The sequence below is a fragment of the Lepidochelys olivacea genome (assembly GCF_965140295.1).
Source record: "Lepidochelys olivacea isolate rLepOli2 genome assembly, chromosome: 4".
NCBI lineage: Eukaryota > Metazoa > Chordata > Testudines > Cheloniidae > Lepidochelys > Lepidochelys olivacea.
Window position 1 is genome coordinate 97,145,698 of NC_140414.1, and position 18,218 is coordinate 97,163,915.

Sequence of the window (18,218 nt, forward strand, 5' to 3'; positions counted from 1 at the left end):
TTAAACAAAAACTGCACTGCTCAGACTTCAGAGTTCCCTGATAGAGCCCTTCAAAGAGCCCTGCTAACTCACCTAACCGCAGGACAATCAGCTATCAAAACTAAATTTCAAAACACAACACACACAGTAGCCAAACGTGTTCCACCAAACTTGATGGAAGACAGCTGCAAGTATTATGAGCATGTAGAGGGAAATGTATGCAATCCTATTCTCCCCATAGAATCATAGAAGATTAGGGTTGAAAGAGATCTCAGGAGGTCATCTAGTCCAACTAAATCATCCCAGCCAGGGCTTTGTCAAGTCAGGGCTTTAAAATCCTTGAAGGATGGAGATTCCACCATCTCCCTCGGTAACCAAATCCAGTGCTTCACCACCCTCCTAGTGAAATCGTTTTTCCTAATGTCCAACCTAGACCTTCCCCACTGCCACTTGAGACCATTTCTTCTTGTTCTGTCATCTGCTACCACTGAGAACAGCCTAGCTCCATCCTCTTTGGAACCCCCCTTCAGGTAGTTGAAAGCAGCTATCAAATCTCCCCTCATTCTTCTCTTCTGCAGACTAAATAAACCCAGTTCCCTCAGCCTCTCCTCGTAAGTCATGTGCCCCAGCCCCCTAACCATTTTTGTTGCTCTTCACTGGACTCTCTCCAATTTGTCCACATCCCTTCTGTAGTGGGGCCCCAAAACTGGATGCAATACTCCAAGTGTGGCCTCACGAGTGCCAAATAGAGTGCCAAATTTCCCTCGATCTGCTGGCAATACTCCTACTAATGCAGCCCAATATGCCATTAGCCTTCTTGGCAACAAGGTCACACTGTGCCCATGACAGAAGGGGATGAACGGGGGACTCAGATGCTTAGACCAGAATGAACTAGCTTGACCATCTAGTTGAAGCCCCTGCACATCATTATATCTTATTCTGCCTTTTATCACAAGTCTCACACTATTTAGGGTATGCCTGCACTGGAGCTGGAATGTGTAATTTCCAGCTTGAGTAGACATACCTGTGCTAGCTCTTATTAAGCTAGTGCACTAAAAAGAGAAGTGGAGCTGTGAGTCGCTAGCCACCCCAAGTACTCAGGCAGCACTGCTGAGGCTACACCTCTGTTTAGCACATTAACTCAATTACAGCTAGTGCCAATATGTCTAGGGAGCTGCAAATTGCACCTTCCAGCTCCAGTGTAGACATACCCCCAAGCTGTTGACTGTGGCTAAGCTACAGGGTTATGTTGGCAGGGTTAAGGTAGTCCAAGTCACAAAGCAGCAGCTCTTGGAGTCCTGTGATTACACGTGCATGCCATGTTTTTTTTAAAAAACTCTCTTCCCCTTCCTGTTGCACAGAAACGCTTCCAAATGTGAACCCTACAGAGGACTGAAAACATGGGCAAAGGCAGTATATCTTCTTACTATATGTTCCATGCTATGTATCCGATGAAGTGGGCTGTAGCTCACGAAAGCTCACGCTCTAATAAATGTGTCAGTCTCCAGGCTGCCCCAAGTCCTCCTGTTCTTGTTGCTGTCCCATTGGGGCCCATACACATTAATATGGGGGCGAGGGGGGGCTCCACACACACAGCACACAATAAAAAGCCATATAGGGCCCCCTTAAGCGGCTCAGGGCTCGAAGCAAAGTCACCGCGAGGGCTCCGCCCCCCAGCACACACCCGCCTCTGCTTCCTCCCGAGCGCCGCTCGCGGCCCCAGCCGCGGCCACCGCCAGCCAGACGAGCTGGAGACGGGACCACGACGCCGGAACCGGCGCAGCGCATCGCATCGCATCGCCCCACCCCTCCCGCCTTCAAGCAGCCAATCAGCGCCCTTCGCCGGTTTGGTGCGTCACATTCCTGCGGCAAGCCGCTCCTCCCCGGGCACGTGTGCTGTGTTGTGCCTGTCACAGCCGCCCCGATAGTACCTGTCCCGCCGCGGCTCTTCCGGGGCCTGGCTCGCTCCGCGGGGACTGGGCTACCCTCCGCCGCGCGTGCGCGCGCGCGCCCCCCTCGCCCCAGCATGTCCGGCTGCCCCGCCGCCGCCGCCGCGCTCGCCGCCTGCCGCCAGGCCTGGGAGCAGGTGTTGGCCAAGGCCAAGCGGGCCGTGGTGTTCGTGGACGCGGCGTGCGCGGAGGGCCTGCACTGGGCGGGCGGCGGCGCGGGCAGGCTGCTGGACGCCGGCGCCCTCGCCGTCAAGGAGTTCTCCAGCTTCGAGGCGGGCGCGGCGGAGCAGCCCAAGGCGGTGTTCGTGGTGAGCAGCCTGCTGAAGGGCAGGGCGGTGGACATCATTCGCGACATCGTCAGCCTCAGCCGCTTCCAGTACTGCGTGGTGTTCACGGCCGTCAGCCACGCCGTGCACCTGCTGGCCCATGGGGCGCCCGGCGGCGCCGAGCCGGAGGGGGGCAGCCAGGCGGTCTTCGAGCAGTTCGAGGAGAAGCTCTGCCAGTGGATGGGCAACATGAACTACACCGCCGAGGTGCGGCATGCCCCCCTGCTCCTGGCGCCCATCTCGCCTCATCTCTTCGTGACCCCGGCCTTTGCCTCGCTCTTCCCCATGACGCCCCAGGACCTGGCTCGCATCAACTCCTCCAGGCCTGAGAAGAAAAAGTTTGGCAGCTTGAACGACCTGGACTTCTCCTCTCTGCCTCCTGAGCTGCAGCTTCAGATCAGAACCCTGGTGTCTGGCTTGAACTCCTTGTTTGAGTGCCTAAATGTGAGAGAGGAGTGCTTTGCAATTGGGACCTTGAGCAAGATTATTGCAGGGGATTTGGCGAACTACTCACAGGCCAAAAACAGGAGGAAGACCGCACAAAACCGAGCCTCTGTCATCTTCATAGACAGGACACTGGATCTGACAGGTAAGAAGCTTAATATCAATATTACAATTGTGAGCCACGCTTCATTTACATTATTATGGTGATCACTGGATTTCGAAGTGCCTGTGCAGATAGGTGCTCACATACAAATGTGGCTATAGTGGCCCGTTGAGAGTGGTGGAAATAAGAGATGTGACTACAAAGGCATGGGCTAGTGTTTAAAGCAGGAGACTGATTCATAAGTTCTAGGTTCTGCCACTGACCCTGTGACCTAGAGAGAGTCTGTGTACATCTTTGTTGCTCACGGTTCTCAATCCTGGGAGAGGAGTGCAGAAGGGAGAGAGAAATGTGCGGTGAAGTTTATTTTATCAGGGTTTGTAAAGTACTTTCAAATGCCAACATAAGGGAAAACAGTTTTTTTTTTATAATGAGAGATGAACCTGAGTTGTATCTTATTTAACTTTTAGTTTTCAGGTTTTATATGTCAGTTGTCCTGATAGAAGCTATTTTAGCAAATACAGTAGCAAAACAAAACACTCAGCTTGGGGAGAGGACGAAATAATGAACCATACATGCTGTATGTTAGGCATGTCACTTAATGCACTCCTGGAAGGTGCTTAAATATTACAGTGATGAGGGCAGTATAAGAACCTGTATAGGAAAGAACAGAACAAGAATAAAATGCCCAGTGCTTGAAAAATTTACAAGACATTTTCGAGTGAGATGTTGGAAAAAATGATATTGATAGGCAGAAATGAAAGACTTGAGTAGGGGAGTCACCAGCAAGCTCTAGGGACAATGACCCGGGAGAATGCCAAACTTCCATCTTTTGTATCAGGATCTGCAGGTTGTGTGTCTGATAAGTTTGAATGCTTCCCACCAGTGATGGAAAGGGAAGGATGTTTCTCTTTTTCTCCCCCACTCCATTTTATCTCAAGGTTTTGGGATTGTTCTGGAGACGGACAGTGATACACTAGCCCTCACCCCTTGGGAGACGGAAAGGAAAATGAGGGTCGGGGGGAAGAAAGCTAGGAAAAGAGTAGGACCTATCCACCTCACAGCAGCCTGGCTGCTGGTGAGAATTTTCCTTCCCCATAAATAGCTTCAGTGGATCCCAGAACTTTCCCAAGAAGCAGCAGAGGATAAGCTGCCATATTGAATCTGATAAACATTCAGAATCATGTCTGTGACAGTAGCTGCCAGTACTAGTGGCTTTGGTGGAAGGTATATACAACCCACTCCCTTAACGGATATTTTTATGATAACATGTCTCTGAGGCGATGTTTCTTCCTATTTCCAGGCAGTTTGTGCTTGGCTTATGAGCTTAGGAGAACAAGTCCTTATTTGACTTCAATGTGACTCCTGTTCCTAAATCATTCAGGCACTTTTGAAAATCTGACCCTTAAATCCTAAGTATCATAACTATAAATGTTTAATTTTTTTAGTCCTGCTAAGATCTCTGGCGCAGTATGAGTTTCACAGATTAATTTTATGGGATCTTTAAAAAGGATTTTCTTTTATGTTTGACATTTACCTATTAATTTAATTGTCCTCTTACTCTTGTATTCTGAAGCGTACATAGAAGCACATAATTTACCTTCTATATGCTATTTATTATGTTGTAAACTTCTGAAGTCTACCCTTTTATTCATCGCTAAACTACATAACGCTGATCTTTCAAAGCTCTCCATTTATGGAGCTCTTTCTATGCTAGCAATAACTTTTCTTAGTCTTCTCTATACATCTTATTTCTGTTGTATCAAAACTTAATTCAGTATCCAAGGTGAGGGTACACCATAGATATACATTATGATATAATATTTTCAGTACAATTTTGTGTCCTTCTAAGTGTATCCTTGCTTGACTATGGTCAGTTTCATAGCTCTGTTCACAGTTGTGCTGAACAGCAAATGTGAAACTGACCTGAGTGATATTAATGTCATGCTGATGTTTGGGAAATCTGCAAGCAGTTCACTGGTTCACATTGAGTAGGTCATATGCTTAACCATGTGCTAAACTTAATATTCTTTAATAAAAGTTTAGATGAAACTATCAATTTCTGTAGGAGTCCTGTACTTTCTAGGGAAAGTTTCCTACTTGCTGTTGAATTTTTGAAGCTCTGATGGATAACTTAAAAGACAGCAGGTATTTAAATACTTCATCTATATTTTTAATGTCTCAAAGAGAACTGCATGAGAGCACACTCAGAAAGAAAAAAGGAGCAATTGCTTATTACCACATTTTGAAACTGGCTAAGAAGAGAAAAGAACAAAGTTATGCAAGAGCAGCCCCATACACTCTAACCATGGTTCCCATTGCAACTCAGCAACATCTAATAATCAAAGGCAGTATACATATTTAACAATATTGGCATGGTACTTGATGTGCATCCATTGGCAGAAGAAAATCAACTACGAATGCAAACAGCTATGTCTGTGCCAGTTTAGCACCCTGCCTACCAAGCATCAAGGAGATTTGAGGCAACAAGGTACCAAGAGTTGTTTTGTCACCACCTTTTCGATAAGCTTAAAAAAAAAAGAAAGATATTGTCAAAGTCAAGTGATTTGTCAATGCTTTCTTGAGAGAGAGAGAGAGAGATTAGGGCTGCTCTTCTTTTTTTTTAATATTTTTTATAAAGTACATATGTGGCTGCTGCTCCAGAAACAAACTCCGCTAATGACGATTCTTCACTGTTTTTCCACGAGCCAGGTACAGCGTAGGTCACGGTCAGAAGTTGTCGAACAAAGTTCTCCTACCACCTCCAGTACTTCAGATAGCAGCAGTGGCTGACACAAAAGCAGAAGAATTGGCATTTGTCCCCTAAATACATTTCCTTATCTCCACAGAAGCAGACATGTCTGCCTCCATCTGAACAAAATCTGCAAAATAAGAATTCTCACAGTAGCAAGAACTTAAGATCAGCCACTGAACACAAGCAGGTTGATTAAACTATCCCAGCACCCAAAACAAATCTGATGATCAGATCTCAGAAATCTGTGCAAAGTTGAAGCCTTGAATCAAGTCGTGCTGTTGTAATTTACTGACCACTGATCTTGCATTAATCAAAATGAACCAAAGGCCACTCAAAAGAATTCTTCAGGTGTGGGGCATCTCTTGCATCTGATGTGAGAGAAGGACAGGACCGCTATTTTGGATTGTTGAATATTTTCTGGTGTGAGCTGTCTTAACTCGTCTGTGGGGACTAACTGATTAGCAGAGGATTGGTGGTGCATTAAACCAGGTCTTGGTAACAAGCAAGGTCAGGTATCTTGCCCAAAGTATCATCCAAAATCCTATTTACTCATAGTCAACTTTGAACAAGCTGAGGAAGGTGATATCACAGTTGTCTGAAGGATAGTTGCCCTGCTAATTATGCTGATGGGGATTGGAGAGGGTGAGAGGGGCATGGTGGTTAGAATCAAGAGGAGAGTCTCAAAGCCAAGTAACATGCAGTGATGGCAACCTAAAGTGGCTTTCAGAGTTCCTTCTCCTTCCACCCCTTCACAACTCTTCCCCTTGTCTACTAGCAGTTAAGACAGGAAAAACATATTTATTAATATTATGTGGTTATGAATGATTTTTTGTTCCAAATTAGTTACTATTTTATTTTGAGCTTGCATCCTGGTCTCTTCTGTAATACATTTGAGGCCTGCTCCTCACTTGTATGTTTGAATTGAGAACACAATGCTCATGCCTGAGGCTCCATGTTTGTCATGGAGGTCACAGAAGTCACTGATTCTGTGACTTCTGCAGTGGCCCACGCAGTTGGCCCAGGAGCTACCTGAGCAGCTTGGGCAGCCCATGGGCGAGTCGCACCAGCTGTTGTTGGGGCAGTCTCAGGACCCCTCGCCCTCCAGCAGCAGGAGTTTGGGCATTGGGGGGCTCAGGGCTGGGGATTGGAGTGTGGGGTGGTGCTTACCTGTGCGGGGGCTCCCCGGAAGGGCAACAGAAACTCTCCTCCTTCAGCTCCTAGCTCCACGTGCTGCTTCCGCCTGCAGGCACCACCCCCGAAGCTCCCATTGGCCATGGTTCCCAGCCAATGGGTGCTGCAGAACTGGGGCTTGGGGTGGAGCAGAGGCAGCACATGGAGCTAGGAGCTGGAGGTTGCCACTTTCCAGGAGCCGGGTAGAGAACCTGCCCCAGCCCCACCAACCTCCCCCTCCCCCTCAAGCACCCCGGCCTCTCCCCTCTCAGCACCCATGGCGCACCCCAGGGCTGCGACTCCCCCATCTCCGAATACTCATGATGCCCCCTGAAGCAGCGTCCCCCCAAGTACCCATGCCCCCCACCCCCGAGTACTTGTGTGTGGGTGTGGGGAGGGGGTGGCCCAGGCCATCCAGCACCCGTGGTGCCCCCGGGTCCCCCCTCCGGAGGTACCCCTCCCCCAACTTGTAGTCAGGAGTATACAGGCAGCCCTTGGACTTACGACACAATTGGTTCCTGAACATTTTGTCATAAGTCGAAACGTTGTCACTTGGAACTGCAAGACACTCCATTGCAGGACCGAGTGTTGTAAAGTCAACACCAATGGTCGTAAGTTGAATCGGTGTCCATTCAGAAACGTCATAAGTGCTGTTCGTCTTAAGTCGAACCTTGGAAAGTCGAGGACTGCCTGTATAGTAAAAGTCATGGACAGGTCACAGGGAGTGAATGTTTGTTTACTGCCTGTGACCTGTCCATGACTTTTTAGTCACTGGTATTTTTAGTAAATGTAGCATTACTCAAAGAGAGAGGAGGTAGAATCAAGAAAATAGGGTCTGGTTATAAGCAGAAAAGAAAGCTAATGTATAGTCTGACATGAGATTCCCGCCATAATGATGCCACTTTTCTGCAAGGTAAGTTTGCTCCATTTTTTCATGGCTTGCCCTACGCTGGGAATGGTTACCATCTTCCTTATGCAACAAATCATCACCTTTTAAAAACACACATTTGTCCAGCAAAGTCTTTCCATAACAAACACAAATTATTGGGGCTCAATGCAAAGGTACCGGGGTGAAATTTAATGGCTTGTGGTGTACAGTCGGTCAGAATAGCTGATTTAATGATCCCTTCTGTCCTTAAAATCTATGATTACCCATGCAAGATGAACTATGCATTTTGTTTCAAAATAGTGTTCTTAACAGCTGTAGTCTCTTTTATATAAAAAGCCAGCAACTCTCCTTGTTTGTTTATATGGCATTGTGAGCTAGCAGTGTAGATCAAATATACAGTATGTTGGATGATGGGAAAGGTTTGAGCTATTATTTAAGTTTGCTTCCAAGCATGGGAATTGTCAAATCCCTGAGCTAAACTATCTGGGTGCTGCTTTCTTTTAAGCATCAAAAGAACATTCAAATTATTCCATCATATTTTGATGATCTCTCTGAAACTGCTATAGCACTTTGTAACTAACTGCTGAAGAATTCGCGAATGCCTCCATAAAGCTCTAAATATAGCAGCTTGCTTAATTAATAAGTGCCAGATTCCTCACAAACTATATCTGAACACAGCCCACATCTTGTTAGACAGTACTGTGTTTGATCCTGTCTGAGATATTTTCAGCTGCTGTCAATCCCTACAGTAGAAGTCTAAAACTACTACTAACTGTAATAATTTAACTGTGAGGTAGTTGCCATTCAAAGAGAAGCCATCTGTCAGAATAAGGGGATGATTACAATATTGAGTTACAAATCATAATTTGTATCACATGTCCAAGGAGATAGGGTCCTTGCCCTTTCTATATGAAATTGTACATTTTCCCTCCAAATATGTACTAATATGTAGATGGTACTAAATTGAGAGATGCTACTAATACCAGAAAGAACACAAATAATCTAAAGGGAGGGGAAAAAAGAAAATTAGGAACCTGGCCAGGGAATAATAAAATGAGATTATTTCTGGACAAATGCAAGCTAATATAACTGGTCAGAAATAACCCAAGAAAAGACATTCAGAGCCACATTATGCCAGAAAGAGACAGGTCCACATTAGGAGTTATGCAAAGCCACACTCGTGGAGGAGGCATGTGGCCTGTATAAGAGGAGAAGTTTTAGTTTATCACTGTTCATTTAGGTAAGAAAAGTGAGGTGAGTGTTTTGGGGTTTTTTGTTTGTTTTTGTTTCTTAAATAGCCACTGGAAGTCTTCTTGTCCACTTTTTTCCTTAGATAAGGAATTTAGATTCTTGTTTGAAAAAAATCTCAAGCATCTCTAAAATCATAAAAGTCCATTTAAATCCTATTTTTTAAAATAAGTTCTTCAAAAAAGTATTGTTCTTTCTAATTTAACATTGGATATACCCCCAGATTCTTATAGCAAAGTAACTTTAAAAATGTGTGTGCTATCTTTTAAAACAAGACTAACAATCTCCTCTCCCCAGTAATCTAATGGGTTTTTGTTCTCAATACTCTGGTTTTTTTCCACGTTTGTATCTGATTCCTTATTTCCTTATCTTTTCCCAGGGGCAGTTGGTCATCATGGTGACAGTCTAGCAGAGAAGATATTCTCTGTGCTTCCCCGTCTTCCTGGCCACACAAACGATGTGATGGTTAATATGGTGGAACTCACTGCACTGCAGACTAAAGATGAAACTTGCAATATTGTAGCACCTGGCTGCTTGGCACAACCAAAGTAAAACTGCTTTTTTTCTTTTCTTTTTAAATTACAGACTTTTTTGTGTGGTACAGGAGAAGAGAACAATAACCTTATGCCCAGAAAAAAGGAAGATTATGGTTTTAGTGCTATTGAAATAAATTCTGAAATAATAATCCATACATACACATGTACAGCAGTGGGTGAGATAAGCTCCTGATAGAGGCAGGATTTCAGTTCTTCAGGTTAAGTTTATTTTTTAAACCTAAAACATTCCAAAATAAATCAGAACAGATAAGCCGGGTCCTGTGGCCTGCCCTTCCTAAAGCCTCTATTTCACAAGACTTCTGTCCCGCATAGTGAGTATCTCTAGCCAGGTGTTCCAGCTAGCTGGGGTGGAGAGCCTGCTTCCAGATTCTGTCTCCTACAGGAACCTTCCTGCTCCTGTAGGTCTCTCCCTAACTGAGCTGCTTGCTGGCCTTCTACCTGAGGACATGGTGACTTGCAGCCTATCACCATATCCCTGGCTTCAAACACCTCACTGGCAGAGGGAGCTAATTAGGCACAGGTGGGGCTAAGATCACCTTTCTTTAAAGGCCATCCCACTCTGTGATAACACATAAAAATAACAATGATATTTAAAAGAAATAACTTTGCTTTGCCTGTGTTTAATTCAGAACTAATATTTTATTTTTGTGTATACAGTGCACCTAACTTGAAATTTCAATTTTTAGATGTAGTTGTGTGTCTGTGAATTGCTGTGTTATGACAGCTTCCGTTACAGTGTGAAAACAGAACATAAAATATCTATCTAATCGTTCAAAAAAATAAAAATAAAAGCTCATTAACTGTTTTTATCTTACAGAGTTATACCAGTCTTGCTCAGCATAGTGCTCTGAAAGTTCTAGGGTAGGGAACCAGTATGTTAGGTTATTTCCTTTTCCACCACATCCCCAGCTCATATTGGAACATGATTTTCTGGGAGAGGCTATCAAGTGTGTTTTGTTCCTTCTGGGCTGACAACTTTTGGCTCCTGCCTCCCCCCGCCCCCGAGATTTTGCAGAAAATTTCTCGATCTCCTACACTTCATCCTATAACCTTTATTTCATAGGGGTCCTCTGTGCCCATTACCCTCTCCCCACTCCCACCCCAGACTAGCTAGGTGCTGCTGGGTCCAGCTTCTGAAGCAATGTACAGCTGTATATTTCTTCAGTCTGTTCTTCTGGGCATGGGGGGGGATACATGTGCTCAGCTAGGTGAACTTTACCTTTACTGCTCTGATGACTGGGTTAGCAAAAATAAACCATTTGTTGAATCTTCACCAACCGTTTTCCAAGGTGCTAATTGGTCTTTTGAGCCTCGCTTTAAGAATGTGGCCTCCTCAGACTCTAGGGGCTTGTCTACACTGGCACTTTACAGCGCTGCAACTTTCTCGCTCGGGGGTGTGAAAAAACACCCCCCTGAGCGCAACAAGTTTCAGCGCTGTAAAGTGCCAGTGTAGACAGTGCACTAGCGCTGGGAGCCACCCCCCTTGTGGAGATGGGTTTCTTTAGAGCTCTGGGAGAGCTCTCTCCCAGCACTCTGCCAGGACTACACAAGCCACGTTAAAGAGCTGCCACGGCAGTGCTTTAACGTTGCCAGTGTAGACAAGCCCTAGGAAACAGCTCCACTCTGCTGAGTTATTGTAAAGCAGATTCTAGAGTGGCTGTTAGCACCTTTCACACTGTCTTTGTTCTTTGGCTTGCTGGACGTGCTTGTGTTATTTGTACAGCCATGTTTATATCTCCACATCACTCACAACTGGAGAAGTACTATATGGCCTGAAAAAGTTCACATCCCCAAATCAGATTGCTGTTCTGGATCATTCAGGCCCAATTTATTTAATCATTTCTATAAACTATGAAATGTTTGAAAACAGTTTTCAATTACTGTTGGCATTTCCATTATGCTGAAAGTAGCAGAATCTGTGACATTATCAGAATGGAAGTCTAACTATTGTAAACCAGTTTCCATTCTTCTTCAACACAAGTCTGTTTTAACTGTCACATTACAAACATTGACCAGTGTGAAATGCCTAAATTCATTTGCAATACTGAAATTGATTTATAATCCCTACAATGAGCTTCCATACTGATAGTGCTGTGAGTGATCTCATGCTTCATCAAAATGGCTGTTGCCAGTGGTAGCAAGCTCAAAAATGCTAGTTGTAATTAAAAACTTTGGCATATAGATATAAAGTACAGTTTATGCATGGCAAGAAGTGTTTCTCTGCTTGTAAATTTTCCAGTTACTGTATGGAGTGAAGGTAGCAGGACCTCTGTCAGGGAAAGGACTAGTAATTTAATGTGGCACAGCGGCTCTTTATACAATGGCTTTGGAACGGTTGTGCCAAATGCAATGGCATTTCACAAATGCTGACTTCTATATTCAGAATATTTTCAAATACTTAAAAATATTTTTTTCCCCTGAGTTAATATTAATATTTATTGTGGTGGGGAGGAGGAGAAATGTCAGCTCTATCCACACAGCTTGCTGTCTTTAACGTTTTAAAGGAATGTTTCTCTAACAGAAACATCTGGGCTCAGTTACGGGGTTAGCAAACAGAATTAATGAATAATTTATGGCTGGTGTGGTGAAATAAAGCAGGGTTCTTTTCTTAAACCTAAGGAAATAATGGGCTTCTTTAAAGATTTAAATGAAAATTTAAATGCCATATGCTGCTTAAGTTGTTATACTTTGAAGGTGATCTCTTGATGAGGAAAAAAGTTCAAGAATTGCTTTTCTAGAATTTTCAATTTTAATAGTGTTAGCAGTACAAAAAAAAGTTGGAGGAACAAATGTTGCATTACTGTAATTACGGACACATTGCTGTTCCAGCATGAATGGCTGCTAATCAAGAAATATTTGAAAAGAGCCCAAGAGTCTGTTATGATTTAAAGAATGAAACCGTTTATGGAATGAGAACTAAAGACATCCATGTTGGATCAGTACTGTGTGCTTCTCCATATTTATTAAGCAGAAAAACCTTGCTCTTCCAAACAAAGAATGTATAATATGAGCGAAATAATGGTATGATGGAAACAGTTGTAGACACTTCTAAAAATGAATGGCTGATATTGATGGCACCTTGGTCTTGGCATTTAGATGAGTTGTAGACTTTCGGAGTCGAGTTTGTATTCAAATCATTTCAGTTACTTTTCTCATTAAAGACAATGGCAGTTCTTTGGGGGGCGCTTTATGCCCGCTTTGGATGAATATCTGGGATTCTGTTGACTTGTGAACCATTTGGCCACTTGATGGCAGAATTTGGCTATTTATCTCAATGAAAAAAAGGTGTCAGTCTGTCTGTGGCCCCCCATTACCGTAGTATCTGATCACCTCACAGTTTTACCTTTATTCATTCTCACATCATCATGAGCTGTATTCTGAGGCACAGAGATGCTCAGTGATTTGTTCAAGGTCACACGGAGTATGGGGGAAAGCAGGGACTTGCACCCAGGTCTCACAAGTCCTAGGCTAATGTCCTAATCACTGGATCATGATAAATAAGAACAAAGAATACTGACTAACATGGTGCTGAAATGTGGTAAATTTAAATGGTACCTTTTATTATTCAACCATATCTTATATCATGTGTTTTCAGTATCAAATTAGACAAATCGTAATCATGTTGGTCAGACATATATAAGTGACTTCCTGAATATAGCTTGTTTTTCTTATCCCTCCAAAACACTTGGGAGCTTGTAAATATCTCCTGTGTATACATTTTGGACCAGCTTTGTGGTAATATACAACTCAGTAAAGGGCCAGACATGTATGCAGAAGATAAACAGTTTTTATAAAACATGAAACGGGCCATTAGCTACTTACTGTAAACATTTTGTCCATGAAAATGCAAAACCATACTCTAATACATTTCACATTTGGGTTGCTGTGCCTACAGTAATTCAATTGGCAATAGTAGCTAAGGTGTCTAGACATTTTTGACAAAGCAATTAGAGTTATTAAATCATCTGGGTTTGCATTGGTAAAAATAACAAGCTGAAAATGTGGTTATCTTGTTCATTGGATTGTGATTCGGTAAACCTTGAAGTGCAGACCAGATGTTTAAAATACAATACACGACAAAACTTTCTATTATTTTCCCCCATATAAAACATTGGCAGTGGAAACTTAATCATCCATTGAGAAACTTTTGGTAGACTTTTTTTTTTTTAGTCAGTGCCTCATACTGAAAGAATACGCTGAAGCTGAAAGCATGTCTCTTCCTCAGTCCTAAAAACAGTAATGCACCTGTTTAACTTTAGGCACATACTATCTTTGAATGGAGTGTGGGTGCACACATGCATGTTCATTTGGTCTTAAACAGTTAGCATTTTTGTTTGGCTATGTACTCTGATCTTACTGTAATTGTAAATCTTCACATTTCAGAAAATACTTGACTTGTTACAATTTAAACTAGGAAGAAAAAAAATCCTAAAAAAATCCAGCTCTTCCATTATATTTACATCCTTGCAGCTGATGTGGTTATAAGAGTTATGCAGAATACATATGGAACTCCCCATAACCTCAGAGGCAGTTTGAGTGCAGATCTGGGGCAGAATGTGGCTCCAAAATATCTTAGAGGCTTATGGTCAGTATTGGTGGTGGTGGTGGTTTTTAAGTGTCTTGTTAAAAGCTTTGACCACAATAAGGATGATAGTCCTTGTCAATAGGATTCTGGTCTGGGCGTGAGGTGACCTGGGTACTACTTCCCAGTTGTGTCATCAACTTGTTAAGTGACCTTGGGCAAGTCACTTCATCTCTTTGTGCCTGTTTCCCCTCACTGTCTGTCTTGTCTGTTTGGATGGTAAGCTCTCTGGGACAGGGACTGTCTATGTGGTTGTCCAGTGCATAGCAAAAAGGGTGCCTGTTCTCAATTGGGGTTTAATAAATAATAGTACTAATGAACATAATTAACAGTAAGTTATTGAAACTCTCTTTGCCTATGTTTATTTTTTCCACTTCCTTTTAACATTGCATCACCTACAAAACCTGCAAATCTTAGTTGTGTGCTGTTTTTAATGCATTAGACTTCTTATTGTTGCTGGAAGGATGAAAGACTATGTTAGAGCTACAGTGATACTTAGATGTAAGCATACAACAATCATACAGATGTAAGCAGAGTCAGGATGAGCTCCATCCTGACATCTGGTGGTGAGGTGTGGCAAGTTGTGTAAAAGAACTTCAGGGGCTGATCTCATTTGCATAGGCACGCCCACTCCTCCTAGAATAAGGCCATAGCTGCCCAAATGGTCACTTTAGGTGCTGTGGGATCCCCAGTGTCTCTGTTATTGGGGCAGGAAGAATAAATTGTTATTACCCTGATTATGGGAATCAAGGACAGTGGAACTGTACGTGGCCTTTTGTTATGATGGAGGGACTCACCATCAACTAAGTAGCAGTCGCTAGGCAAGGGACATGGGTTCCAAAACTGTGAATTGAGAGAGGCTGGGGACAGGTATTAATACTTGGTGGCATGGGCCCCCTGGTGAGGGCCTTACATGCTAATTGCACTTCCTTCTCTCTCCACTGTGGAATATCAGAGCTAATTTTGATTCCATTAGGAGTCTAGTTACAGGCTGCTGAGCTGAATTCACTTTGGGCTAATGGTACACCAGCACTGAGGCTCCCCTACTACAAGCTGAAATCACAAAAGAGTTAAACTTACTCAGAGCTGAAATCACTGAGTGTTGTGTTAAGTAGTGAGGGAGCCTGAAGATATACGGTGGAGCAGTTTGCGGGATGGCGAGCGGAGCGGCTGGTGGAGCAGAGCAGTTTGTTGGATGCCTAGAGTAGCTCATGGGGCAGCTGGCAGAGCGGAGCCCCATGGAGAGGTGGGGCCATCAGCTTTGGACTATGTAAGGTGCCCCTTAACACACCCACCCCCCCACCCCCCCCCATCTCCACCCAGATTGGGAGGTAAAACTCTGCAGATAAACTTTTGAACTCTGGGGCTGCCCTGACCAGGGACAGAGACTTTTGGGACTTTGGGTGATTTTGGGTTGCTGGACTCAAGAACCAAAGGGAAAGGACACGCCCCAGTTTGCTTGGGGTGGATTTTTTGCTCATGGGTTGTGTTATGAATCCTGTTGAATGTGTTTCCCCAACATAATGCCACATTGTTTCTCTCTGGTATTAAAAGGCTTTTTGCTACACTCAGACTATGTGCTTGCGAGAGGGGAAGTATTGCCTCTTGAAGGCGCCCAGCGGGGGTGGTATATATTTGTCCTAGGTCACTGGGTGGGGGCTCGAGCCGGTTTTGCATTGTGTTATTGGAATGGAACCCCTAGATACTGAACCCGGCCCTTGTTGCTGCCAACTCTGACAGTACACATAATGCAAATTAATGAAGATAGGCTTAATTGTTCTTGCATGGTGAAGAAAAAGAGCAACCAGCACAACCATTAAAAGGAAAAAAAAATTTTCTACCTGTATTGGAAAAATGAAATGGGGGTGGAGGGAAAGCTTATTTCCAGTGGCAGGGCATTGATTCAGATATTGTACATACATGCTTTGTCTTTTTGACATATGTTCTTGAACACAGTTTAAAAAATATGAAGCACTGTTTCTCTTTAATGCTGAATAAATATGACACACTGAACTATAATAGTCATATTGAATAATTCTTTTTGTATTTTTCTTTTTTGGCATGTGAGAGAGAACTTTGGTTTTTAGAAGGTAAATCAGAACGGTTGCGTTTTTGAATGAAAATTTGTGTTTCATAATTAGAATAACTAAATTACATCATTAGCAAGCTGATGATATCTTGTTTCCTTAGATGATAGTATAATAAAATCCAGATTGTGCTTAATTGAATAGTATTGTTGAAGGACTGGGGGAAAATATCCCAGGATGATGGAGGGTGAGGCTCCTTTAAATGTAAAATATATGTGTATGTGTATTCTTGTATCTCTCTCTGTATTGAGCTTTTCCTCTTTTATCCATTGTGCAGACTTGCACTTCATCAGTTCAGTGCTGCTTGGATTTTCTTCCTTTGTCCCATGCGTTGGCATGTTGAGATTCGTCTTGTGACTCTTTTTCAGCCCACCTGATGATCACTTTAGATAAGCTATTACCAGCAGGACAGTGGGGTGGGAGGAGGTATTTTTTCAGATTCTCTGTGTATAAATAAAGTCTGCTGCAGTTTCCACGGCATGCATCCGATGAAGTGAGCTGTAGCTCACGAAAGCTCATGCTTAAATAAATTGGTTAGTCTCTAAGGTGCCACAAGTACTCCTTTTCTTTTTGCGAATACAGACTAACACGGCTGTTACTCTGAAACCTCTTTTTCAGTTGTGTGACAGTTCCCCCTGCTGTAAGGTTTGAGGTACTGCACTCATGTTTGGAAACCAGCGTCCTGCCTCAACTTTAAGGTTTTTCTTGAGTTCAGGACTATCCTGATTCCAGACATGATAATGGGCTTTTTAGCCTCCCTGCCTATACTAGCTGAAAAACAGTTCTGGTGAGTGCATGTGGGTGTTTATTGAAGGATTGATAGAAAGCAGAAAATTCCCTTAGCTCTTTCTTCCTAGCAGTAGCAGAAATTGCAGCAGATCCAATACTTAAAATCAAAGGTGCTTGCCCTTTCAGATCTATGTTCCTGCAACTCCTTGCTCCCTCCTGCCTGCAGGAGGATGACTCTGTGGACCATTTGGGGTTCTTTTCCAGAGACCGGACTTGGTTTTTTAGGATTTCTCTGTCAACTTCTCCTGCCTCTCCAATTATCAGAAGTCAGATGCCTTCCACGAGGAATTATCTGGTCACTCTGAGGAAAGGGTGGTCCCTCGTTCCCCCGCATTTGATAAAATGCATGTCATGGAATTGCCTTTCTGACTTAAAATAAAGAAAAATTATGTCCCTCCTAAAAGCCTGTTTATTGTTCCATCCTCAAAGAAATGGTAAGCTTTTAAAGACTCTTCTTACTGTGTGTGGACTGTAGCAGCATTTCTTCTAGAGCTGTGGAAAAGATCTGTTCATCCATCTTTAACCAGACTCAACCTTGTTTATTACTAGTAAACCTGACTTGAAAATTCTGTTTCGTTTGTCAGTTCTTTAGGGTTCTTCCCTTAGATATTTTATATTTTCAGTCGTTACTCAGGTGTGGCAACGCTTTCCTTTACCGCTTCATAATTTTTAGGGAACAGGAGGGGTTCATATCCTTACAAAATTCCTCTAAGCAGCCAACATGGGCACTAGTGTTTGTGTAATGTTACTATCTGTGTAATTTTGGCTAATATTGTAAGGTACTCTTCAAAGACTAGTTTCCACTTTACTTTGTATGCTGCCTTCAGGTTGACATGAAAATTCCAAAATGCAGTTGTATATATCAGCCTTATTACACACTGTGGAATTGTTCCTTGGCTCTTCTGCTAGGTACCAGAATAGCCTGTGTATGAGTGGAAGTGTGATTCAGAAGCCAATACAGTAGAATAAACCTGCTTTCTCTCAAAAGAGAAAAAGATGATATAATAAACTAATGGGAAGAACACACAAAAGCTTCTTATTTTGAGGAGGGAGCAATATTTGGGAAGGAAAACAATTTTTTGTTTGTTTGTTTACAAACCAAAGCTTCCGTGTCTGCTGTTGCAAATTATACAGGCTAAAACTTAAGTTCAAGGCATGAAACATTTATCTGGCACTTAGCGGTTTGAAAACTAAGTCTACTAGCCAGGCAGCAAAATACTGTAATGCCACAACTCCTACATTTAAAAAGAATTATTTAATTCCAAAGCATTGGCAATCCCTTTCTGTTTAATACATAGGTTACTACATCTCTCACGTTTTTGTTAGGTCTTCTTTCTCTCCGT

The 18,218-nt window shown here is 43.2% G+C and overlaps 1 protein-coding gene across 1 annotated transcript in view; it reads left to right on the forward strand.

The window, feature by feature from the left end:
* The first annotated feature begins 1,859 nt into the window (after window positions 1-1,859).
* SCFD2 (sec1 family domain containing 2) overlaps window positions 1,860-18,218 on the forward strand; it is a 312,552-nt gene continuing 296,193 nt past the window's right edge. The window contains exons 1-2 of the mRNA XM_084626275.1: window positions 1,860-2,843; window positions 9,240-9,408. Coding sequence (XP_084482401.1) covers window positions 2,006-2,843; window positions 9,240-9,408 — 1,007 coding nt within the window. The 5' untranslated portion in view covers window positions 1,860-2,005. The remainder of the gene's footprint in view (window positions 2,844-9,239; window positions 9,409-18,218) is intronic.